Source organism: Heterocephalus glaber, unplaced genomic scaffold (assembly GCF_053883595.1).
Source record: "Heterocephalus glaber isolate CG9 unplaced genomic scaffold, H.glaber_assembly_v1.0 deba00001687, whole genome shotgun sequence".
NCBI classification, from domain to species: Eukaryota; Metazoa; Chordata; class Mammalia; order Rodentia; family Bathyergidae; genus Heterocephalus; species Heterocephalus glaber.
This window is the reverse complement of record NW_028258412.1, coordinates 98,515-123,684: the sequence shown is the minus strand read 5'-3', so window position 1 is coordinate 123,684 and position 25,170 is coordinate 98,515. Positions and strand designations below refer to the sequence as shown.

At 41.6% G+C, this 25,170-nt stretch overlaps 1 protein-coding gene and 1 pseudogene across 4 annotated transcripts in view; both read left to right on the top strand.

The window, feature by feature from the left end:
- Hira (histone cell cycle regulator) overlaps positions 1–25,170 on the top strand; it is a 108,182-nt gene that overhangs the window by 17,817 nt on the left and 65,195 nt on the right. For all 4 annotated transcript variants that reach the window (XM_087198139.1, XM_087198140.1, XM_087198142.1 and 1 more), the window contains exons 2-6: positions 9,467–9,529; positions 12,090–12,200; positions 13,366–13,456; positions 14,929–15,023; positions 24,592–24,687. In XM_087198139.1, the coding sequence (XP_087054265.1) occupies positions 9,467–9,529; positions 12,090–12,200; positions 13,366–13,456; positions 14,929–15,023; positions 24,592–24,687 (456 nt within the window). The remainder of the gene's footprint in view (positions 1–9,466; positions 9,530–12,089; positions 12,201–13,365; positions 13,457–14,928; positions 15,024–24,591; positions 24,688–25,170) is intronic.
- On the top strand, positions 19,534–22,458 carry LOC147821922 (coiled-coil domain-containing protein 25 pseudogene; annotated as a pseudogene).

The window sequence follows — 25,170 nt, the reverse complement described above, 5'->3', positions numbered from 1 at the left end:
GGTTCTTTAATTTCTTTTGTGACACATTGGTTGTTCAGGAGGGTGTTATCTCATTTCCTTGTGTTTATGATGTTCTTATGGTTTCTTTTGCCATCGATTTCCAATTTCATTGCACTATGATCTAATAATATACATGGGATAATTTCAATTCCTTTGCATGTACTTAAGCGTGTTCTATGTGCTAGTATGTGGTCTATTTTGGAGAATACCCCATGTGCAACTGAGAAGAATGTGTACTCTGATGTTGTGGGGGGAACACTATAAACATCTACTAAGTCCATTTGTTCAAAAGTTTGGTTCAGTTTTGGTATTTGTTTTCTTTGTCTAGTTGATGTATTTGTGACAGTGGGGTGTTAAGGTCCCCCATTGCAATTGTATTAGTGTTTATTTGATTTTCCATGTCCATTAAAATTTGTTTTATATAATTGGGTGCACAGGCATTTGGTGCGTATATATTTATGACTGTTATCTCTTCTCTTGGATTGTTCCCTTTACAAGGATGTTCCCGTTACAAGGACCTTCTTTGTCTCTTCTGATCAGTATTGACTTGAAATCTCCTTTGTCTGCAAATAAAACAGCTACCCCTACTTTTTTCCAGGTTCCTGTTGCATGGAGTAATGTTTTCCTCCCTTTGACTTTCAGTCTATGAATTTCTTTTTGAATTAAATGTGTTTCTTGTATGCAACATATTGTTGGGGTCTTGCTTCTTGATCTATTCTGCCAGTCTTTCTTTTTTGATTGTTGAATTGAGACCATTTACATTGATGGTTATAACTGATATGTATTGACTTATCCTTGTCAAGTTATTTTCCTGTTGTTAGTTCCTTTATTTTCCTCTCTATTTACTTGGTGGCCTTGCCTGGTAGATTCCTTCTGTTAGGGTTCATGGAGTTGTAGTTCTTGTTATCTCTTTCACGAATGTCCTCCAGAACATTTTGGAGAGCTGGTTTTGTGGTCATGAATTTCTTCAGGTGTTCTTTGTCATAGAAGTATCTTTTGAAAGATAGTTTAGTGGGCTATATCAATCTGGGTTGGAGATTGTTTTCTTTGAGGGCTTAAAGTACTTCACTGTAAGCTCTCCTTGACTTGATTGCTCTTTTTTCAGTTTTTAATATAGGGTCTCTCTGTTGCGCAGACTGGGCTCCGATTTGTAATCTTCCTTCAGCCTCCCTTCTAACATAACCTATATAAATAGTCATACACTATTAATCTTTTTGTGAATGGCCTATTTCATTCAGCATGTCTTTGAAGGTCATGCATACTATAGCATATAAAAACTTATCTTTCCAGGGCTGGGGACTTAACTCAGTGGTTCCACTGCCTGCCTCGCAAGCAAAAGGACACCCGAGTTCAATCCCTGGTACCAAAAACAAAAACAAAAACAAAAACTATCTTTCCTTTAAAAGGCTGAATAATATTCCATTGTATGGATGTACCCTACTTTGTTTACCTGTCCATCTGTCATTGGATGCTTGAGTTAACTCCCAATCTCTTGACTATTGTCAATAATGCTGCCAGAACATGGATATATAAAAATTTCTTGAAAGAGCTGGGTGTGGTGGCACACACCTGTAATCCCAGCACTTGGGAGGCTGAGGCAGGAGTATCACCCCAAGTTCAAGGCCAGCCTGGGCTACATACATAGTGAGTTCTGGGCCAGCCTGAAGTACAAAGGGAAACCCTGCCTCAAAAAACCAAAAAAAAAAAAAAAAAAGAAATTTTTTTCTTGAAGATCTTGCTTTTGGCTCATTTGAATATATACTCAGATGGCATTGCTGGATCATAATAATTCTATCATTAATTTTATTTATTTATTTGGTACCAGGGATCGAACTTGGGACCTTGTGCTTACAAGACAGGCACTGGAACAACTGAGCTAAATCCCCAGCCCTCTATCATTAAGTTTTTGAGAAACCATTCTACTGTTTTCTATTGCAGCTGCTGCATTTTACATTTCCCCCAGTAGTGCAAAAGGATTCCAATTCTGTACGTGCATGCTTCTTGACTGCTTGAATGTCTTCTTTGGAGAAATGTCTCCTATTCTGTGGATTGCCTTTCTACCTTTTTGGTAGTTGCCCTTAATGCACAAAAAATTTTAATTTTCTTGAAGTCCATTTTGTCTTTAATTGCCTGTGCTTTTGGTATCATACCTAAAAAAATCATTGACAAGTCCAGTGTCATAATGCTTTTCCAGTATGTTTTCTTCTAAGAGTTTTCTGGCTTTATGTCTTAACATTTATTTTTTGTTTGGTTGGTTTTTTTGAGACAGGGTCTCACTATGTAGTCCCGGCTGGCCTTGAACTCACTATGAAGCCTAGGCTAGCCTTGAACTCACAGCAGTCCTCCTGCCTCAGCCTCGCAAGTGCTAGGATTACAAGCATGCACCACCCCACCCAGCCAGGTCTTACATTTAGGTCTTCAATTCATTTTGAATTAGTTTTTGTTAGGTAAGGATTCAACTTCATTCTTTTGTGTGTGTGCAGTTTTCCAAACAGTTGTTAAAGAGACAGTGTCCTTTCCCCATTGAGTGGTTTTGGCACACTTGTCAGCAGTCAGCTGACTAGGGGTATAAGCTCAGCCATAGAGTGTGCACATAAGTACCTGTGTGTAATCTACAGCACCAACAGCAAAAACAAATATAAAAATCAGTTGACCTTATACATAAGGCTCCATGTTAGTTTTCATTGGCCTATGTGTCTGTCTTCATGCTAGCCCCACGCTATGATTACTATAGCTTTGTAAGAAGTTTTGAAATCAGAAAGTGTGAATTTCCAACTTTGTTCTTTTTAAAGATTCTGTCCTCTCTTTAGGGCTCCTTAATATTTCATATAAATTTAAGATAGATTTTTTTTTATTTCAGCAAAATATGTTGTGGAATTTCAAAAGAGATTGCATTAAATCTATAGATGATTTGGGGTAGTTTTGGGTTGGTTAGTTGGTTGGTTTGTACCAGGCATTGAACTCACTTCTTGGGTAATTTTGAGATCTTAAAGTTATTAAGTCTTCCAGTACATGAACAAAGGATGTCTTTCATTTATTTTTGTCTTTTATTTTCTCTAATTGTTTTATTGGATTTGATTCTATTATAAATGAATTTTTTTGTTACTTTCAAGAGATAATTTATTTACAATTACAAAAGTCTTTAACAACACTTCTTGGTAGAATTTTTAAAATTCAGAATCTAGAATTTTGCATCACATATAAAGAGCTGATTAAAATAAAGAATAAGAATCAGACATGGTGATGCATGCTTGTAATAATCCCAGCAGTCAGGAGGCTTAGGTGGGAGAATAGCAAGTTTGACCCCAGCCTGGGCTACATAGCACCTGTCTGGGAAGGAAGGAAGAAAGGGGAGGAGGGAAAGAGGTAGGGAGAGAGAGTATAAATGGAATTGTTTTCTTAATTTCTCTTTCACATTTTATTGTTAGTGTATAGAAGTGCAGCTGATTTTTGTTTAATAATTTAATTTGGAAGGGGTGGAGTTGAGACAGGATCACTCCTAGGCTAGTCTTGAACTCAGCTCCTGCCTCAGCCTCCTGGGTACTGAGAGTATAAGTGTGTACCATAACACATGGCTTGTTTATTAATTTTGTAACCTACAACTCTGCTGAATTCTTCTATTGACATTAACAGGATTGGTGTGTTTTAGGGGGTGTAAATTATTTTTGTTTTTATTTTGATACTGTGGATTGAACCCAAGACATCACACATACTAAGCATATGCTCTGCCACTGAGCTACATCCTCAGCCACATTAGTAGTATTTTTGTGGAATATTTTGGGTTTTCTACATTTAAATCTATATGTAGATCACCTACATACTTTCTGTTTTTATATTTTTTACAACTATTCAATAAATGCTTTGATCATTTACCTACTTTAAATTCTTTTTTTTTTTTTAGTTTTTTGAGACAGGTCTTGCTATGTAGTTCAAACTGGCCTCAGACTTCTTGAATATGCAGAAGTCCTCCTGCCTCAGCCTCCCAAGTGCTGGGTTTACAGGCATGCACCACCATACCTGGCCTTTAAATTCTAAATTTGCTGATGTTTGTTAAACCAAATTCTCTTGGTGGTTCCCAGGAGAACAGTACAGTGAGTAAATGCCTTCTCTGAGCTCTACTCCAGCTGAACTTTCACACACACACGTCCCAATCTGATCTACCCACTGAGGCATCAGTATAAAAGCCCAGAAAGCCAGGTGTGGTGGCGCATACCTGTAGTACCAGCTACTTGGGAAATTGAGTCAAAAGAATTACTTGAGCCCAGAAGTTCAAGGCCTGCCTGGGCAACATAGTGAGAGCCCATCTTTAAAAAAAAAAGTCAGGTGTGATGACACACAGCTGTAATCCCAGCACTTGAGAGGCTGAGACGGAGGATCACTGGGAGCTTAAGACCAGCTTGCACTACAAAGTGAGACCCTGTTGGTGGGGAGAGGCTCAGAATTTGGGGGGGGGGATTGGTTTTTTTTGGTACCGGGGATCGAACTCAGGACCTTGCGCTTTCGAGGCAGGCGCCAGAACCACTGAGCTAAATCCCCAGCCCTAGGCTCAGAATTTTTTACAACTCAATCCACCAGGCAGTATCCTCTGGCTACCTCTCTGCCCAGTTTGTGTTTGCATATTTGGAATTCTTTCCCTCCAAGAATCTTTGTCCTAATATAAAGGAGGAAACAATTTTACTTTATCTTCCATGCTTATATGTAGTCCTAGCTGGCCTTGAACTTGTTATTCTCCTGCCACATGAGTGTAGGAATTACAAATGTGAGCCACCACTTGTGACTTGATTTATATTTTGTCTGCATCTATATAAAGAAAGGCTTAGAGGTAGTTGGGGGTTCACCCTTATCATTATCAGGCTGTGCCACAGGGAAAGTTCTCTAGCCAAACTGGAAGATCTTTCTCAGCTCCACTCAGAGAGATCTTTAGAAAAGGCCCCTTCCTACTGACAGGATGTGAATGACTGCCTTCTGGGACTGAAAAGCCTAGTGGTACAAGAAGTAGGGAGCAGGTGCTTTATGTAGGTAAGTCCAGTACCATATTTCATCTAGTCTGCTGTGTATCACTAAGAAGGGAAACACTGTCCACTCGGGTCCTTGCACTTGCGCAGCAGGTGGCGAAACCACTGAGCTAAATCCTCAGCCCAAAATAGGGTTTTTTTGGTACTGGGGATCGAACTCTGGTCCTTGCGCTTGCGCAGCAGGCGACAAAACCACTGAGCTAAATCCCTGGCCCTTGAGAAATGTTGAAACATGAAACAGATGCATCTTAGAATCAATATGATAGTGTCTTAATTCTTTTTTTTTTTTTTTTTGGAATGGGGGATCGAACTTGGGACCTTGCGCTTGTGAGGCAGGTGGCAAAATCACTGAGCTACATCCCTGGCCCTCCTAATCTTTTTAACAAGGTACATATAAGGGTGAATATGTCCTCACCACTTTTGCAGATTAAGAAAATGGTATTTGAGGGGCCGGGGATGTAGCTCAGTGGCACCACTCCTGCCTTGCAGGCACAAGTTCCTGAATTCGATCCCTGGTACCAAAAAGAATAAGAAAAGAGAAACCGATATTTGGGGAGATGAAATAATTTACTCAAGGCTATGTTGCTGGTAGTAGGCAGGAGTGAGGATGCAACCCAGGGAGGTTTAATGCTAAAACCTACACATGTTCCCAACTCTCATTTTCATTGTCTCCTAATGCAGTTACAGTGAACCTTTTAGAAAGTTCCCATTCTGCAACCCAAAACCCACTTATATCACGAAGTGCTAACACTGTAATTAAACCTGAATACTAAGGTTTTAGTTTAGAAAAAACAACTTATACATTAACATCTTTGGTCTTAAAAACCAAATAACACGCATGCCATAGGTTGCGTACCACCGCCCTAGATCCTTGTGCTCCCCTAGTCATCCATAAAGTGACTGTGGAGCTGGCTGGGCTTGGTAGCACATGCCTGTGTTCCTACCACGTAGGAGGCTGAGGCAGAAGGATTACTGCAAGTTCAAGACCAGCCTGTATTACAGAGCGAGACCCTGTCTCAAAAAAGAGAAAAAGTGATTGTGGAGCCAGAATTGACCTTGGCATTCCCATTCTTCAGAAGTACCTTTAGATAAAGATCCGAGCTCCTTAATGGTGCCTTGCTGGACCCTGCATGTCTCTCTTGAGCTCTGCTCTGTAGCACCACATCAGGGCATTCTTCCATTCCATGCAGTCAGTCTTCTCTCTGACTCCTCCTCAGCCTTTGAAATTCAGTTCAAGTTTTTGTTTGTTTGTTTTTCTTTCAGTACCAGGGATCTGATCAAACTCAAGACCTTGTGCTTTCGAGGCAAGCCCCAGTGCCACTGAGCTAAATCCTGGCCCTTTTGTTTATTTTTTATGTTCAGTATTATTGGCTATCTTACCACTGGTGTTCTTGTAATTGTCTGCAAATCTGGCAGCTTCCTAAGGGCAGAGGCTATGACATACTTATCTTTACTTTCTCATTGCCTAGCCCAGAATCAGACACATTTGTATGTATCTACAAATACAGACTAGGTGAGAAAGTATTGTTGATGATGCAAATGATTCAGCCTGTGTATGCTCTTGGGTATTCAGGAAGGCCTGTGACATGGAAGTGTTTCTGATATACTTCCTGGGAAGGCTGGTTCTATAGGTTGTCTTACAGACTTACAGGACTGTAAAGCTGTCTGAGGGCCAGGGACTCTTCCCCAATACCTGTCATGACATATGTTTCATCCCATAGAACTTCTGTGGTTAAAATCACAAATGCTCACCTCAAGTTGGCTAAAGCAGAAAAGTGAACAAATGGGCATTTTGGGTTATCTCCTGTTGTATGAGAGACTACCCCAAAACTTATGAGCTTAAAGCAAACATTTTTATTATTTGCTCATGGTTCTGCAGTTTGACAGAGCCTACTAGGTTCAGCTCATCTCAGCTCTATGGAGTCTTCTGGGATGGCCTGAGCAGCTTAGGGCTAGCACCTTGCCTATGTCCAGGGCCATGATACTTACTGGGCTCCTTGATCATCTCCATGTGGCCAGCTTGGGCTTCTAAGCATGGTGGTCTCAAGGTAGTTGGACTCCTCACATGGGAAATTAGATTTCTGGATTTTTCCAGAGTGCAAAAGTGGAACTGCTAGATCTTCTTTAGGCTTTAACTTAGAGCTAGAGCAGCAGTGCATCTGTCACATCCTCTTAGTTAAAGCATGTCATTGCACCAATCCCAATTCAAGGCACATACGGTCAGGAGTCCTAGAGAAATGTGGTTCATTGGAGACTGCTGACGTAGCAAAGCAGTGGTCTCTCACATAACCTGTGGACTTTAAGTGTCCAGCACAGCAAGCCCAACAGCTCTCATCAGATCATCAGGACTAGGTATGATTACCTGCACATTCACATACTCTCCACCCACCTTTGCTTTCCATATGTAGGCTTTGCATGAATTCCCTCCAGGCAATGTCATCCCTACCTTCACACCAGCACTATCTGTCACTTAGCTGGGCTATAAAACTTAGTATTTAAAGCCTCCGGCTCTGGAGCCAGATACCTGGACTCTACCAGGCAGCTGTGTAGCTTTGGGCAACTTTTCAAACCTGTGTGCCTTTGTTTCCTCCTCCTTGTGTAAAATGAAAATATCAAAAGTATCTGTCAGAGAAAATTTTGAGAATGGCTGGGTGTTATGCCTCCTGCAGAGTTTGAAGGGCTGATCAAAGGCTCAAGAACATGTCCTGGGCTGGGGAGAATTGGTTCTGACCTTCAAAAGGCAGTGCTTTATGGGATATACCCTAATATGGCTCCAGCTCTCCTGGAATGAACCTCCAGGCCCTGGCTTATGGCACCTACCCCAGCAGACACCCATACAGGTAGCTGTACTGCTGGGACCAAGTCTCACCTTCTACTCTCTTTACCATACTTCTTCTAAATTTCACACAACTCATAGTAGTAATAATTTATCACTGCATGCTGCTATTGTCTGGCAGAACTCACAACCTACATCGCAGTGCTGGGTGTCACAATTGGTCTTCCAGCTCATCACATCTATTGGAGCAATATCATTTGCATGGCTTGAAACTGCACTCACAAACCAGGCATGGTGGCACATGCCTGTAATCCAAGCACTAGGAGCCTGTGGAAGGAGGTTTACTGCAAGTTTGAGGCCAGTACAGAGTGAGTTCAAGGCTAATCTGAACTGTATAGCGGTATCCTGTCTCCAAAACGGGGAGTGGAGAGGGGAGAGAAAGTGAGAAAGTAACTGGACCCACAGCTTCAAATCCCTTTCCTTCCTTCCTTTGCAGTGTAAGGGGTTGAACTCATCCCACCTGCACTTGTCGTGTAATTTTATAGACGTTGGCTTTTATCCCAAGTATCCATGCTACCTTGTCTTAGATGACAGAAGCAGAATGTTTTCAATTAAGTGATGGTTGGCAACAGCTTCTTGTCTGTATCAGCAATTTCTGATGCTTAGTTCTTTCTCATGCGTTAATTAGTCCCTGAACAAATATTGAGCTACTACTCACCAGGTACTGTCCTAGAGGCTGAGGATCCAAGAATGAACTCAACAGTAATTGATGTGCCACTTGCAGCTTTCATGCCCTTGGGCTGGAAGCAGACCAAGGAGATGAACAAATGCCCAGTAGGAATGAGACCTCTGCATTACCTTCCATAGTCTACTTGGTTTTAAGCTCTTATGGCACTTTCACCAATCCAGTCCATGAGCTGCTTATGTAGGCCTGGGCCCGTAGTAGGCCCTGTGTAGCTTCCAAGAACCAGCCATAGCCCTTTCTCTGCAAGGACAGAACATCTATTTTAATATCAAGCGGTCTCACTGGTATGTGGTGAAGTTTTCATCAGAGGAGAGGCCGAAAAGACAGACTTTCTATGAACTTGGATGCAATACAAACATACAGGAGGCCTTTTAGGAAGCAGAAACTTGACAAGGGAGATGAAAGCCCTGAACTGTGGTCAACCACTGTCCTGCTCAGGCTTTAGACAACCAGTCAGAAAAGGAGAGTGTCTCTCTAGTTTTGGCTGCCAGTCAAGTGCAGATGCATGTGATAGGGAGATGTCTGCAGGTGTAGCTGTGTGCTCCTCTTACTAAGCATCTGTGACTCAGAGCTTTTATTGCAAGCCAGTCATAGCCTTTATAAACACATGTGCATGAAAAATGGCAGGCGAATGCTCAGAAGTCCTGTGGGCTCACTATCTTCAGTGACAGAATCCTTTGCCCCCCTGCTGGACTTTTAGTTATCTAATGTTGCTTGAAGAGTCTTCCAGCAGTTCAGACTTTAACTGAAACTATTAGATTGCTCCACTCTTATTCATGGACAGTTTATCTGCAGTCTGTTATTATGTTTTAGGTGCAGCAATTAGAGATGTTACTGGAATAGTCAAAAGAGTTTTAAAATTTCAAGTCTGTTGCTTTTCTCTGGTGATTAAAAACCAAGTTAGACGTATGTGTTTTTCTTCATTTCCAGGCAAGCCAATTTTTTCAGTTGATATTCACCCCGATGGGACCAAGTTCGCAACTGGAGGACAAGGTATGTTTGTGGAATTTGCAAGGGAGAGCATCAGGGTTCTGCCACCTTGCTTTGCTTCTCTTGGTTGTCCATGGTTAGTAAGAGATAACTTACTGCTTTTCTTTTTTTTTTTTTTTTTGGTACCGGGGATCAAACTTGGGACCTTGCGCTTGCACAGCAGGCGCCGGAACCACTGAGCTAAATCCCCGGCCCAACTTACTGCTTTTCAATGTGGATGTAACTCTGGCTAATCTGTTATCTGAATGGATTAAAATCAAAGTTTTTAGGGTTGGGGGTTTAGCTCAGTGGCACAGCACCCGCCTGGCAAGCACAAGGTCCTGAGTTCGATCCCTGGTACTAAAAAAGAAAAAAGTTTTTGGTTGTAATATGAGCTTTATAAATATTTTGATACAGACTTATTCTAATTGCTGTTTACTGAGTTAAAATTACAATAAATTTTCATCCCCCATAGAGAGGGTTATTGAGTGTGGAGAGTGACAGATCTCTCTGGATGAAGTCTAACACCAGAGGCAAGAACTCTGTCAGGGTTTTTCTCATCTGAAAAGCAGGAAGGGTGTTAAATTACCATATCATGTAATTATTAGATCCCGTATTTCATTAAAAGGTTCAAAAGTGTACTGTGGGTAACAAAATGAAAATAGGATCCATAGTATTTGTCACTGTTTCGTTCAGCATCCATTGCAATACTGTGGTAACGTGACCATGTTGGGAGAGACACAGCCATTTTTAATGCCAGGACACCAGGACTGTATGTGTAGTGACAGGCAGTAGTATTCCTGTGGACCCAATACCCTACCAGTAGGGCCTCTCTCTGACCAGAGTCCCTGGGCAGCAACTGATAGTGCTTTTGTGAGTATATCCTCAGGCCGGGTGCTGCACAACGGGTTTGTGCTAACGCCTCTGCCCAGATGCTAGGAATAGAGAGGGAAGTAAAGGGATGCTCTGGCAGGAAGGCCTTTCTCTCTTGCATGCTGTACTAGGAGCCTGCAACCTCACTAAGAAAGCTAAATTTAGCTGAGAGGACCAGAGTGTTTGTTCTTTGTCCCAGGGGAAATAGATCTTCTACATTACTTGGGATAGAACAAGGAGAGATGTCTAAAATATATTTTTACATACTAGTCAAGAGGAAATTTTGAGCATTTCATCATCACTTTGGTATGTTCATTTCTATACATTCATTTGTTTTTATTACTTTCATTAGGTATTAGTGCTGGATAGCTTACCCAGAGAAATCATTAATAAAATGCACAGATACTTTTTTTTTTTTTTGGTACCGGGGATCGAACTCTGGTCCTTGTGCTTGCGCAGCAGGTGGCGAAACCGCTGAGCTAAATCCCCAGCCCACAGATACATTTTTTTAACAAAGGCATGCATCAGCTCATGATTATAGGAATCTTAAATTCCCTCTTTTGGTTGATGTCCCATCCGTAGGTGACTGCAAAGGGCAGATTAAGTAATGAGCCCTTTTTTCTTTGGTGAGGCAGGCAGCACCCTGAAGAGAAACCCTAGTAGGGACTGTGTCTTTTCTTCTTGCTTTCTAGCGTGTACACGCACAGACCTGAAAGAGTCCTGGTATACAACTTTCCATCCTCTTTAGTTTATCAAGGAACCTGAAGGCACGGATAAATTCTAATTTAGTTACTTTTCTTGTTGGTGAGACAAAATACCTAACACCCCAAGTTAAAGGAGGGAAGGTTTATTTCAGCTCACAGTTTTGAGTTTTTAGCTGGCTCCAAGGCAGGGCAGCATGGCAGAGGGGCATCACAGAGGAAAAACAGTTCATGGCACTCAGAAGAGAGCAAAAGCAGCAAGTGACAAGTGTCAAGCAGTGATCTTCTTTGTCCCTTATATTCCACCCAGGATACCCTCCCTTAGTGTGGGTAGTACTCATACCCAGGGTAGGGCAGCCTTAATCCTAGCATCGGCATCATGAATCAATCCCAGCATCACATTCTTTTTTTTTTTTTTGGTACCGGTAATCAAACTCGGGATCTTGTGTTTTCAAGGCAGGTGGCAAAACCACTAAGATAAATCCCTGGCCCACATTCTTTTTGTTGGGGGGGGGGTACCGGGGATTGAACTCAAGATCTTGTGCTTGTGAGGCAGGGGGCACCACAGAGCTAAATCTCCGGCTCAGCATCACATTCTTGATCCTCATATCACACACCCTAGATCCAGCCACCTCTGAAAAGCCCCACATATGACCACATGAGGCTTTTGAGGGAACATCCAGATATAAGCCATAACAAGGACCTTCTAAGGGCCCCTGGTAGAGACCCCTGGCCAGACCAGAGCTCAGCCCCGTCCTAATTTCTAGTCCAGAGTTCTTTTCATAAAGTCAGGTGGGCCTTAGCTACTACTAAATCCACTCCTTTAGTTCCCCATGTTTACCTGTTTTTCTTCACCTTTTCTGTAATCTGTATTAGTAATTCAAGTTCAGTCTCCTTAGATCTAGTCTATAATGATTTATGGAAATGAGGACTTCCCATAGTTGATATTACATATCAGAATGAAATTTCTACTCCTTGCACATTAAGCTATTTCTGCTTCTTTGTTCCAGGGCAGGATTCTGGGAAGGTTGTGATCTGGAATATGTCTCCAGTCCTCCAGGAGGATGACGAGAAGGATGAAAATATTCCCAAGATGCTTTGCCAGATGGACAATCACTTAGGTATTACAGAGTGGCCCTTTGCAGGCTTTGCTTGTTGGCAGAGTGCCCAAGGTTAGCACATGTGTTTGTAATTAGAAAGATAAGTCCCCGTGCGGCGGTAACTCCCCTCGGCCTGCTGTCTGAAGGCACAGATGTTGGCTGCACACCTGGGTGAGTTACTCGGCAGAAGACTCGGCCCGCCCACAGAACCATCTATGGACAGTCTGCAGGTACCTCTGGTGATTTCCTGCTCATGAGTCGTTACTGCCTTATTCCATGGGGCTTTGGGGCCAGCGACCTGGACACAGTAGGGTTTTGGGGAAGGGTATGTAAAAGACAATGAAATGTCTCAGATTGGCACTGTGTCATTCCAAGGCTCTCTCCCAGGACTCTTTGGGCTATTGGACAGTGTCACAGTTTCCTTTCCTGCATAGAACCTTAGTGTCCCACCCTTGAGATGTTCCATTAACAGTTATTGGCCTTTAGATGTTAGTCCCTTTCTCTGCTCTGCGTGTTCTTGTCCTCCCAACATACCTGAAACAACTGGAGCATACCTGGCCACGACTTTGTTGGTGTCCATCATATTTCATGTCTCCCAAAGGCTGAGTTATATATGCTCTTAGAGGCTCTGACTTAGCAGAGGCTCTGGGGGATTTCTGGTAGTCTTAGTTTATAAGTGCAAAATCAATCAAATTGCAGTGCTCATAAGTTCAGAAAATCCAAATTTAAAAGGACTAGCTCTGATAAGTGGGATTGAGTCAGAGTTTTATATTCTACCAAGCTATTCCCCTGAAAGTTTTGGAAAAGGCATCTTAGCCTTCTTACCACAGGCTTTCATCTTGAGAATAATGCCTGCTCAGAAACACATCTCATCAATAGACAGCCCTTTTGAAATAATGAAATTTACCACTTTTCCTGAAAATAAGCCTCCTGTTATCTATTTCATCCAACACTAACAATTCTCAGATTATGCATATTTTTTCCCTCCAGACTGTTCTGATAATTTGTTATAGCACAGGTGGGTTAGTGCTTTGACCGAATTGTTTCTCTGGGGCTGTCACATTAGATGCCTTAAGTAGATTAGACAGATTAGATTTTATAAAACCTTTACATCTTGCCAGACTGTTCATAAATCAAATGGGCATAACTATTGGATTTCATCACCCTATTTTTTTTTTCTTCCCAGCATGTGTGAACTGTGTGCGGTGGTCAAACAGTGGGATGTATTTAGCTTCTGGGGGAGATGACAAACTGATTATGGTGTGGAAGCGGGCTACGTAAGCATCATTTTCCTTTCTTCACATATAACTTTTAGAAGCTTCTTTTCTGGTCTTTATCACAGTCACTTTTCTTACCCTAGTGCTGAAATCCCCAGAGCTCTGGTTTCATAAGTAGCAGGAAGTACACATAAGTCAGAAGGAGATGAGGCCTGACCAGGGAATTGGGAGGCCACTAACCTGCCTGCTAGCATAGTCAGTTGCCCTCTTGCAGTGATACAGGGCTTCTTCCCCTCCAAAAAAAGGTATAGTCTCTTCTGGTGTTGACCTGGTAGCTTCATTTGTTTTGTTCTTCATATGAAACTTCACATGACATTTCCAAGTACAAACTGGTTAAAAGTTGAGGTGCTCTCATGCGTTTAGGGGTGGGATCCAGAGTCCATCTTCTTTGCCACTTATCTCATTTTGTAGCAGCCTCAACCTGTGGCAGCCCCTGCTCTGCAACCCAAATGAGCTAACCATCACCTAGAACACTACATTTTTCTTTATCCCTTAAGTAAAGGTTTTTTGAGTTTAGGCCTTTGCCCCACAGTAAACTCTCCAGGTAACTGGGCCAGTCAGGCTAGGGCACCATATCCAGCATTCAGCCAGAATGGTCCTAAGCCCTTGGCTTTAAGACACTGTATCATCTCCTTAGGCCCAGTTAGTTGTTTCATGAGCTCTTTATGTGGGTTGCTGCAGAGTTTTACAAAAGCAAAAGGTATTCAGAGAGGCTCTGAGCATGGTGTGTCCATCTTCATGTGCCAGCTCATCTTGAAGGAGTTAGTACCTTCAGCTTTCTTGGTTTCTTGAGGGGTAAAATAGGGCCACTTAATTCACTATGAGGGGACTTTAAAATGCTGTAGATTTTTTAGCGAGGCATGATAGTACATGCCAGTAGTCCCATTTACTCAGGAAACAGGCAAAAGACTCTTAAGCTCAAGAGTTCAAGACACCCTGGGAAAAATAGTGAGAGCCTTGCCAAACCATCCCCCCAAAACCTGTTGATTTTGCAATTTTAAATAGCTAATATAAATAATACATTTAGTAATAATTTTGAAAATAAAAAAATTGTAAAAGAAAAAATGTTTTACAATCCCACTACCTAAACAAAACTAGGGTCAATATTTTGGTATATTTTAGTGTATATCCCTCTGCTTTATTCTGTACATAGATGATATCCATGATACATGTATTTTTTCCTTTGTATAAGTTGGTATCATACTGTATATGATGTTCTGTGGCCTGCTTCTTTCACTTAATCTATTATGAACATTTTCCTGTGCAAGATTTGTAAAGTCTCTACAGTATTTCATTAAATACATGCATAGCAAAATATATAATCAGCTTTTTGTGTACAACAGCCTAATACTTTGCACCATTATCTGTTGTTCTATTGTTCTGTGTGCCATGATGAGCTGTGCTGCAGGGAGCATCTCTGTATAGTCCCTGAAGCATACTATGAGTGCCTTTCTGATTCCTCTTTTACACAGGTACATTGGACCCAGCACTGTGTTTGGATCCAGTGGTAAGCTTGCCAATGTGGAGCAGTGGCGTTGTGTCTCTATCCTCCGAAGTCACTCAGGTGGTGAGTGGGGCTGCCTGTTGGGGTGGATGGGTCCCTGGCAGCTACTTCAGATCACCAGCATCACCTCTGTGTCCCTTGTGCAACCCTTTGTTCCTTGAAGCAGTATTTGTGATGTCCCTCTCTATCACCATTGCTTACCTGCTTGTCCTTCAGTCTGTGCAGTCATTGTCTCTGCTGCCTGCCTTCAGCAGCAGTCAGCCCCCTGCCGACTCCTTCCCTCATTGATATATGTTTATATCTTTTTTTTTTCCAATACTGGGAATCGAACTCAGGACCTTGGGTTTGCAAGGCAGGTGCAGCACCCCTGAGCTAAATCTCCGGCCCCTTGTTTGTATCTTTAATGTAGAACTCTCCACATTATGTCTTATCCTGCTGAACAGAATCAGTACTTTCATTAGTGAATCACTAAGTCTATAAGCATACTTTATTTATTCCCAAGTAACCAGCCCACCTATATCCAATGAAAAAGTTTCTCAATGTGACCTTGAATATGTTTGCAAAATGTTTTAAATAGATGTAGTTTAGAAAGAGGCACACCTTACAGATTTCGATTGAAGAGACAGAGGACTAGTCCATGGCTGTCTCAACTTCGTATTCTTTATGTACCAGTTACCTGGATACTGAAGTAATACAATTTAGGTTTTTCTCAGGAAACTGATAGTCCAGCCCAGAAAGAAACTGATGGGTTTTCCAGGCAGGACAGGAGAAGGGAAAAGGGTTTTGTGTGAATGTTGAATTGGAGGCATTTTGCCAACGCTGGCTGTATCTTTATAGACAAGGCAGAGCAATAGCACAAAGTTAGACTGGCTAAGTGTGGAGGGCCAGGTATAGAAGGCTCATATGTCCTATTAGTGAGAATGTTCCTCGTTATAAAAGAGACAAGGGGCTATTAAAGCTTTGAAGCACAAGAGAGGTTGTTCTGACAGCTCTCTATAAAGTAGATGGTTTCATTGGTTCAGATGAAAGCTGTCAAGGCCGGAACTAGACCTGTGATCACTGGAATAGAGAGGAAGAAGAGTAGGAGACTGATTGGAAAACTGCTTAGATCAGGGAACAGGGAGGGATGATGTAGATTCTTGGCTGGGTGCCTTCATAACCAGAGGTGTCCTACTGAGGCCATATGGACAACAGGCCTATGAGAATGTGCCAGGTTTGAGGGAGTGAGGAAGAAAACATCAAGAAACCATTAGAATTGAGCCTAGAGCTCTAAGGGAAGATGGGGCTAGAGTGAGTAGTTTGGGAGGCATTGGATATAATTCATTAGCAGTATATGATCGGCAAATATTCTGTAGACAGTTTAAAAGTAAACAAACTGGGGCCAGGTATTTAGCTCAGTGGTTTTGCTGCCTGCTGTGCAAGCACAAGGACCCGAGTTTGATCCCCGGTACCAAAAAAAAAAAAAAAAAAAAAGTAAACAAACTTATCTCTTGGTAAGCCAAGTTTAGTCTATGTTTATGAATCCTGACACAGTCTTGTGATATTATTTGATAACAATAAAAATCTATAATTTGCCTTTATTTTATAGCAACTCAATGATAGAGGCTAGTTAGGCCTCTCTGAAACTTGGCACATATGTCTAAGAAGTGTTTAAGTGTTAGTTGGGGCCTCAAATAAGGACTATTACGGGGGCCCTAACCTGAGTCTGGTGTCAAGCCGTAACCTCAGCATCTCTTGTGCCCCACCACCCCATTGGTTTCCTTTACCAGGCAGGTAGGGTTGGCTACCTTCAGCTGAGGTTCCTAGTACTCCTTATTCACTAGTCCTGGTAGCAGGTATGGGCAGAACCATTCAAGAAGAAAAACAGAGTGAAAAACAGATAAATAAGAAAGCCCTGAATTTGAAAAGCAAAGTGTGAAAAGTATATAGTTGGCATATTTAATTGGAGTGTAAGAAGAAAAAACAGACAAAATTAGAAGTGAAGGTCCAGAAAAATATTTAACCTAGACAGAAAAAAAACATTATTTATACATTAAGCTAAAAAATAAAAATAGGTTCTCAAAACTAATACCATAGGGCAGTGCTGGTAAACCTGTGGTACATGTGCCGCAGCCAGCTGTTTGTTATCATTGAAAGTTCTAAAAGGTTTACCATCACTGTCAAAAGGTAAGGAAAACCTGAACAAAGTAATAACTAATGCAGAACTTGAAAGCTGTCTTCACAGATGGTTCCTGGCCCTAAATTACTTATTGATGTATTATGTAAAGCTTTATTTTTGGTTTTTTGTTTTGTTTTGTTTTTGTTTTTTGGGGATTTTTTGGTACCAGGGATCGAACTTGGGACCTTGGGCTTGCAAGGCAGGCACCGGAACCACTGAGCTAAATCCCCTGCCCTATTATGTAAAGCTTTTTAAGAAAAAAATTATACAAAATATAGAAATATTTGTCAAAAGAAGATACAACCCAGGATTTCCAGAATCTCATAAAAAATAACAATGAAAAGATATATTAACATGAATAAAATTAGAAAAATCTAACAATACTAGTGAATGATAATATTTGAAAATAATAACTCACTGTGATTATGATTCATAATGGAAGAATTTTATATATAAGGAAACAATATAATTTACTAGGAAGTTAAATGAGAAAAGAATTTATTGTTCTGGAATTTCTGTAGTACAATTAAATAGGAATCTGAAGAAAGTAGACATACTAGGGCCTGCGATTTAGCTCAGTGGTTTCTCTGCCTGCTGCGCAAGTGCAAGGACCCGAGTTCGATCCCCAGTACCAAAAAAAAAAAAAAAGCAGACATACTGGAAAATAAAAATAAAATGGGGTGGTATTATTGCATATCATAACAAAACAAAAGATTGAAGCTCTTAGTACAAAGCAAGCACTGAAGAGCAGAACTAATGAGTTATTAAATTGGCCTCATATGGGTACAAATTTTAAGTATTTGTCTTTTACTAATAACAGCCAATTGGAATATCTAATCATAAAGAGAAAACTCATACACAATAGAATAATCTTACCAAAAAATGTATAAGATCTCTGTCTTAAACCACAGTTTTTATTCATTCACTCATTCATTCATTTATTTTTGCAGTACTAAGGATTAAACCCAGGGCTTTTGGATTGAGCTATATCCCCCTTCCTCCTTCCCTTCCTCCTTTACATTTTGAGACAAAGTCTCACTTAATCCCTGAGTTGCCCAGGCTGCGCTCAAACTTGTGATTCTCCTGCTTCAGCCTCCTAGAGTTCTGAGATTACAGGTGTGCACCAACATGTCTGGTTCACAAACCTTTTTTGAAAGATATAAAATGAGCACTTCATAAATAGATAAAATAAAATACATTGTTTTTTCCAAAATTAGTATTTACTCATGCAAGAAAAATTTATTGAGCATGTGCTGTGTTCTAGGCCCTCTTCTTCCCTTTTATGTTTAGAACTTTCATTTTTAGAAAAGGGACAGATAAGCCAGGGATGTAACTCAGCAGCACAGCACCTGGCTGGCAAGCTTGAGGTCCTGAGTTCGATCCCCAGTACCCAAAAAAGGGGGCAGGGGACCAGATAATAATCTAGTCATGAAAGAAATTTGAGGATGAGCAATAGCAGGAGAGTCATGAAAAGAACTGGTTGGTGAGTGCTGGGGAGCAAAACGGGGAGGAAAGTACCATTGTAAGCATGGTTCTCAAAGTTAGGCCTCACTGAGAAAGTGGCATCCAAGAGGAAACCAGACAGGTGGGGCCAACCATTTGGTCATTTAGGTGGAGATAACAAACAACCCAGGCAAAGGTTCTGAGTGTGGACATGTGCTTGGTATGTTCAAGGAACCACCAGAGGTGGTTCAAGACTATCATGAGGGCTTCTCTCTGAGCAAGATGGGAAACAGAGAAGTTGAGAAGACCTGTGACAGCTATATCATGGGTGTTAAGGGTAGCACTGGGTAGTGAGGAGACTGTTGCCATAAAGTAAACAAGAGATCATGATAGCTCAGATCTGAGTCATAACACAGAAGATGAGGAATGGTCAGAGGTGAATTTGCTGGTGAATCCATCCTAGAGTGTGAAATAAGCAGAAGAATCAGGTCAGATTTCCATGCTATGGTTTCTATAAGTCAAGATAGAGAGGTTCATTACGAGAAATGTTTAGAGTAGTTGTAGATATGTTAAGTTTGCCAGTATGAGGACATGCTGGGTAGGCATTTGGAAATAGGAATCTTGAGTAGAGGAGAGGGGTGGGAACAGAGTCCAGAAATTGGAGAGATGAAGCCAGCAAGAGAAGTGAGTTAAGATAGTAAAGGAAACATTTGAAGGAGAAAGGAATAAGCACCATGTTCACTGAGATAAAGTGGGGGCTAAGGATTGATCTTTGGACTTGATAGAATGGGAGGGGACAGGGTGACTTATGGCCTTGGCAGGTGTAATTCATGCTGGTGCCATTGGGTCATTGGGAGCTGCTTGAGAAAGACTGCAGTACAGTGGCCCCTGAAATTTGTGGGGTAACATTCCTAGAGCACCTGTGAATTATGAAAAACTGAATTTCTCTAGGGGACAGGCAGCAGCTATGCTTGTGAGTGTCCTGAGCTTTGCAATTTGAGGCCTGCAGTTTGGTGCAGGTGTCGCTCACAGCTACCGAGATCATGGTGTTCTACTTCATCAGCAGCAGTGTTAATTCATCTTCTTACACCATTTACATGGGAAAGGATAAATATGAAAATGAAGATCTGATAAAGTATGGCTGGCCTGAAGATACTTGGTTTCATGTGGACAAAATCTCTTTGGGTCATGTATACTTTCAATTGCATGAGGGAGAGAAGATAGAAGACATTCCCAAGGAAGTGCTGGTGGACTGTGCCCAGCTTGTGAAGGCCAATAGCATTCAAGGCTGCAAGATGAACAACGTTAATATGGTGTACACACTGTGATCGAACCTGAAGAAGACAGCTGACATGGACGTGGGGCAGATAGGCTTTCACAGGCAGAAGGATGTAAAAATTGTAACAGTGGAGAAGAAAGTGAATGAAATCCTGAACCGATTAGAAAAGACCAAACTGGACAGTTCCCAGACCTAGCAGCGGAGAAAGAAGGCAGAGATTGAGAAGAGAGGAATAAGAAAAAAGCCCAAATTCAGGAAATGAAAAGGAGAGAAAAAGAAGAAATGAAGAAGAAGAAGAAGGAAATGGATGAGCTTAGGAGCTATTCATCATTAATGAAAGCTGAGAATATGTCTTCAAATCAGGATGACAGTGATTCAGATGAATTCATGTGAGAGAAGAAAAAGACTTGAAAGATGCAAATATAGAGACCATTATAGACTTTCTGATTTCATCTCTGTTCTGAATTTTAAAAACAACAAAAATTCTGACTTCATTCTACACAGATATTATTTGTTTTAAAAAAATGTTCCTTTTTTTGCTGACAGAAAGGGACAGATATATATATGTGTGTGTGTGTGGGTGTGGGTGTGTGAGTGTGTGTATAATGATGAACTTGAAGATGACATATAACTTTAGGAAAGTGAAAATATTTTTTCCAGATCATGTCTCAGTGCCTGGTGGAAGCTGACTGCCCTTGCTCTTGAGATAGACGTTGGAACAAACCACCTCTGTGTGACTGTAGTCTATCCCTGAAAACAGATGTCTTGAAATGCTAAAACAAACAAACAAAAAAAACCCCCTAAATTTCAGATATGGTCAGAAAATTGCCTATAAATGCCTATTTTTATAGTTTAGACCCTAAATATGCTATGTCTCCCACAGTTATGTAATTTAATTTGATAAAATACTGTATGCAGTACTGTAATAATTTAATTAAAAACCTGTACAGTAGTTCAACCTTTTCTTTGAGTATTACACTTCTTCTCGCACTTAGGTTCATTGCCAGAAGCTGTAGAAGGGGCAGGGTACTTTGATGGCATCTTAGGGACCTTAGGTCTTTAAGAAGAATACTTGAGAGAGCTACATGCAGTACAGCAACCTGTTATGTGGGAATGCTGGTGCATCTGCCAATGCTGGTGCATCTGCCAGAGACGGGTTACAGGGCAGCAGCAAATCAGCAGCAGGGAGAACTGAATAACCCTTTCAGATTGGCTACTTGCAAACCTCCTGCCAAAAAATCAGTTGCAGACGATACAGTATTTGTGGTTTCTGCTAACTTACAGGAGTTTCCATGAACAATTGTTAGTTAGGTTCTAAGGAAAAATCCACAAATAACTGAGGCCAAGAACTCTGAACCTCAACTTTGCAGGGGTATACTGTAGTAAGACATGGAAGAGGGAAAGAATTGCTGGGATCTTGACTGGAGAAGAAAGGTGAAAACATGACAGCAGATGGTGGAAAAGAGTACAGCCTGGATGGGTCATAGCCTGGCACTATTAAAGTGCTGTTGGAGTGAAGAGTGAGCTGAAGTTGATGTTGAAGTGTGGGAGGGTAGGAATTAAAACCAGTGGGGATTGCAGTGATCTGTCATGGAAGGTCTCCAAGCATGACTATGGGAATGAATATAATAGAAGCCAAGGTTATTGAAGGAGAACAAGAAGTGTAAGGAACCCAGAACTTGGGGTGTAAGAATGATGACAACAGTGATCAGGGCCAGGGTTTAGCTCCATGGTGCCGCTGCCTGCCTTGCAAGCACAAGGTCCTGAGTTTGATCCACTCCCCCCCCCCAAAAAAGAACAATGATGTTATATTTTAATTAAGCATGGGAGGGTCTTAGGCGTGTGTTGATCTGCAACAAGAAGGAAAGGGGATGGTATATATACATTTAAGATGGGAGCTAAACCGGCTGTGGTGGCGCATGCCTGTAATCCCCGCACTTGGGAGGCTGAGGCAGGAGGATCATTGCAAGTTAAAGGCCAGCCTGGGCTACATAGTGAGTTCAGGGCCAGCCTGAACTACAAAGGGAGACCCTGACTCAAAAATCCCCCCACACACAAAAAAGATGGGAGCTATAGAGCCAGACTTCAGAGGAAACATGATGTAATATATGTAGATTTTCTGCAGAACTGGACAGTGACTCCGAAGGGCAGCTGGATGGATAGAGAGTGTTGCAGATAAAAACATTGAAAGTGTCAATGAAAGAACCATTGTGGGTTTTGGATAAAACTAAAACACTGAAGGAAGCTGCAGTGTATCTAAGAACTTTGTATATTGGGTAGAGGCATGACTTTATCAAAAAGGACAGAATTCTCCCTACATATGACATAGTAACTATGAAATAGATTCTGAGTGTGCAGAAATTAATTTGGATCCTTACAAAATACATCAGACACCTAAAACTGTACATAATTAAACCAGGAGAAAATAGAATTTAATATCTGAGACTCCTTATAGATGGAACTTGTTTTTGTATTGGGATTGAACTCAGGCCTTTTGCATTGGGTAGGCTACATCCCCAGCCTTTTTTTTTGGTACCAGGGATCGAACTCAGGACCTTGCCTTTGGGAGACAGGTGCAGCGCCACTGAGCTAAATCCCCAGCCATCCCCCCCCCCCCCGCTTTTTTTTTCCTTTTCTGTACAAGGTTTTTTGTTTGTTTGTTTGTTTGTTTTTCTTTTTGGTACCTGGATCGAACTCAGAACCTTGTGCTTTCAAGGCAGGCAGCAGAATCACTGAGCTAAATCCCCGGCCCTTCCTTAAATTCTTTTGTTGGTACATTTTAGCTGTACAATAGATTTACATTTATCATTGGGAACTTGTACCTTTACATCTTGGCTCTTATGTTTTCCCCATTCCCCTGCCCTTCCTTGACTTCTCCACCCCTCCCTATTTACAAAGTCCCCAGCCTTTTTTTTTTTTTTTTGGTACTGGGGATCGAACTTGGGACCTTGTGATTGAAAGGCAGGCGCCGCAACCACTGAGCTAAACCCCTGGCCCCCCAGCCTTTTTTTAAAAAAAATTTTTTTTATTTTGAGACAAGATCTCACTAAGTTGCCCTGGTAGGACTTGGACTTGTGATCCTGCTGCCTCAGCCTCTCTCAGGGCTCGGATTACAGATATGCACCACCATGATCAGCTTAGAACATTATTCAAGGTTAACAGGCAACAGAAGAAATCACAAAGAATAACTGACTTTACTATATAAAACTTGTAAGGAAGGTGAGGTTTGCAGCTAATGTCTGAATTGTAAGTAGTCTCTGGAAATCCCTAAGAAAATCACATCTCCTTGAGTTCCTTTCTGATCACATCTGTGCTCTAGGACTTAGGTACTACATGTTTACACACCTGCCTCTGTGGGACTCTAAGGTCCTAGAAAAAGTAATTGTTTTCTACATTTTCATAGATGCATTCATGTTTGTTATGTGCAGTACACAGAAAAACCTCCCATTAATTGTAAGTTGTGAGCAAATTCATCCCCAAAACTATTATAGATAATAAACCATGAAAAAACTTCACTTTCACTAATAATCAAGTAAAATTATTACTTATAAAAAGATACACAGTATATTAATCAGAAAGGGAAAAGTTATAGTCCTCATTGCTGACATTTCCCCTCAATACTGGGATTGAAACTAGGGCCTTCAAACTAAGCTACATCTTCATCCCTTTTTATTTTATTTTGAGACAAGATCTCACTAAGTTGCTAAATTGCCCAGGCTGGGCTCAAACTTGTGGTCCTCTGGGCATTTAGCTCAATGGTTCTGCCACCTGCCTCACAAGTACAAGGTCCCGGGTTCGATCCCCTGTGCAAAAAAAAACAACAAAAAAAACTTGTGGTCCTCAATCCTCAGCCACCCACCAGTGCTGGAATTACAGGTGTACACCACCATACTCATCTCACAGCTGACCTTTGATCTTTGGTGTGTACCTGGCACTGTTCAGTGGTAATTTCTCATATTTAATCCTTATAATAACCCTATAAAGGTAGGGTTTTTTAGTCCACACTTAATGGATGGTTGTTTTTTGGGAGTTTTTTTGGTACCAGAGATCAAACTCAGGACCTTGTGCTTACGAGGCAGATGGCAGAATGGCAGAACCACTGAGCTAAATCCCTGGCCCTTACACTTAATAGATGAGAAAACTGAATCACAAAGAAGTAAATGAGGGCTGGGGATTTAGCTCAGTGGTTCCGGCGCCTGCCTTACAAGTGCAAGGTCCCAAGTTCAATCCCCAGGACCGGGAGAAAAAAAAAAAAAAGAAGTAAATGATAGTGTGATGGTTAATTCTGTCTGGGACTACATAAGGAGGGGTTCCTCCTTAACAGCATGTTGGAGGTGAGATCCAGGTCATGATCAGGAGCAAGGCCTAAATTTGTTCAGGTAGTTAGTAACTCTTGATGTGATTGTGTGCCTGATATTCTGTTGCTTTCCCTATTGGGTTTCATTTTAGTGCCAGAAGGACTGGAGAAGCATGTTAGCAGGTTGAGAAGCAGACCTAAGGCCACACTCCCAGGAAGTGTCAGGTTGCAGTTCTAGTACAAAGGTGTTGGTGCTGGGCCATGATGACACATGCCTGTAATCCTAGAACTTTGGGAGGCTGAGGCAGGAGGAGCTTAAGTGTGAGCCCAGCCAGTCTCAAAACAATTTCAGATGGCTGGGGATGTAGCCCAGCATGAAAGCCCCTGGGTTCAATCCCCAGTACTGGGGTACTGGGTGGAGGGAACTCACCACAAGTCCCCTGCTTTCTTCTAGATGTAATGGATGTAGCATGGTCTCCCCATGATGCCTGGCTAGCCTCATGCAGCGTGGATAACACTGTCGTCATCTGGAACGCCGTGAAGTTTCCAGGTCTGAGGTCTTCCCTGCTGATTGATAGCAGATATAGGCCATTGCCAACAGTACTGCTTGTCAGTGTCTATGAGCAAGATTGGGTGTGGGAGAGTGGGCTTTCTATCTCCTTTTTCTTTTCTTTTCTTTTCTTTTTTTTTTTTTTTTGATACCGGGGATCGAATTCAGAACCTTGCACTTGCGAGGTAGGTGGTGGAACCAATGAGCTAAATCCCTGGCCTGGCCCAACTTTTTCTTGATGGCACCAAGTATATCACAGTGGCCCAGGATTTGTGTGCCTTTTTGGCTTTTTTTTTTTTTATACCAGGGAGCGAACTCAGGCAGGCAGGCACTGTGCCGCTGAGCTAAATCCCTGGCCTGGATTTGTGTGTCTTATCAGGAACCCAATTCTTTTTTTTTTTTTCATTTACATTTGTTTAAGGTTTAAAAGAGGTCTGTGCTAAAGAAAAAGAGTAGCTGAGTGCTGTGATGAGTGTGCCACAG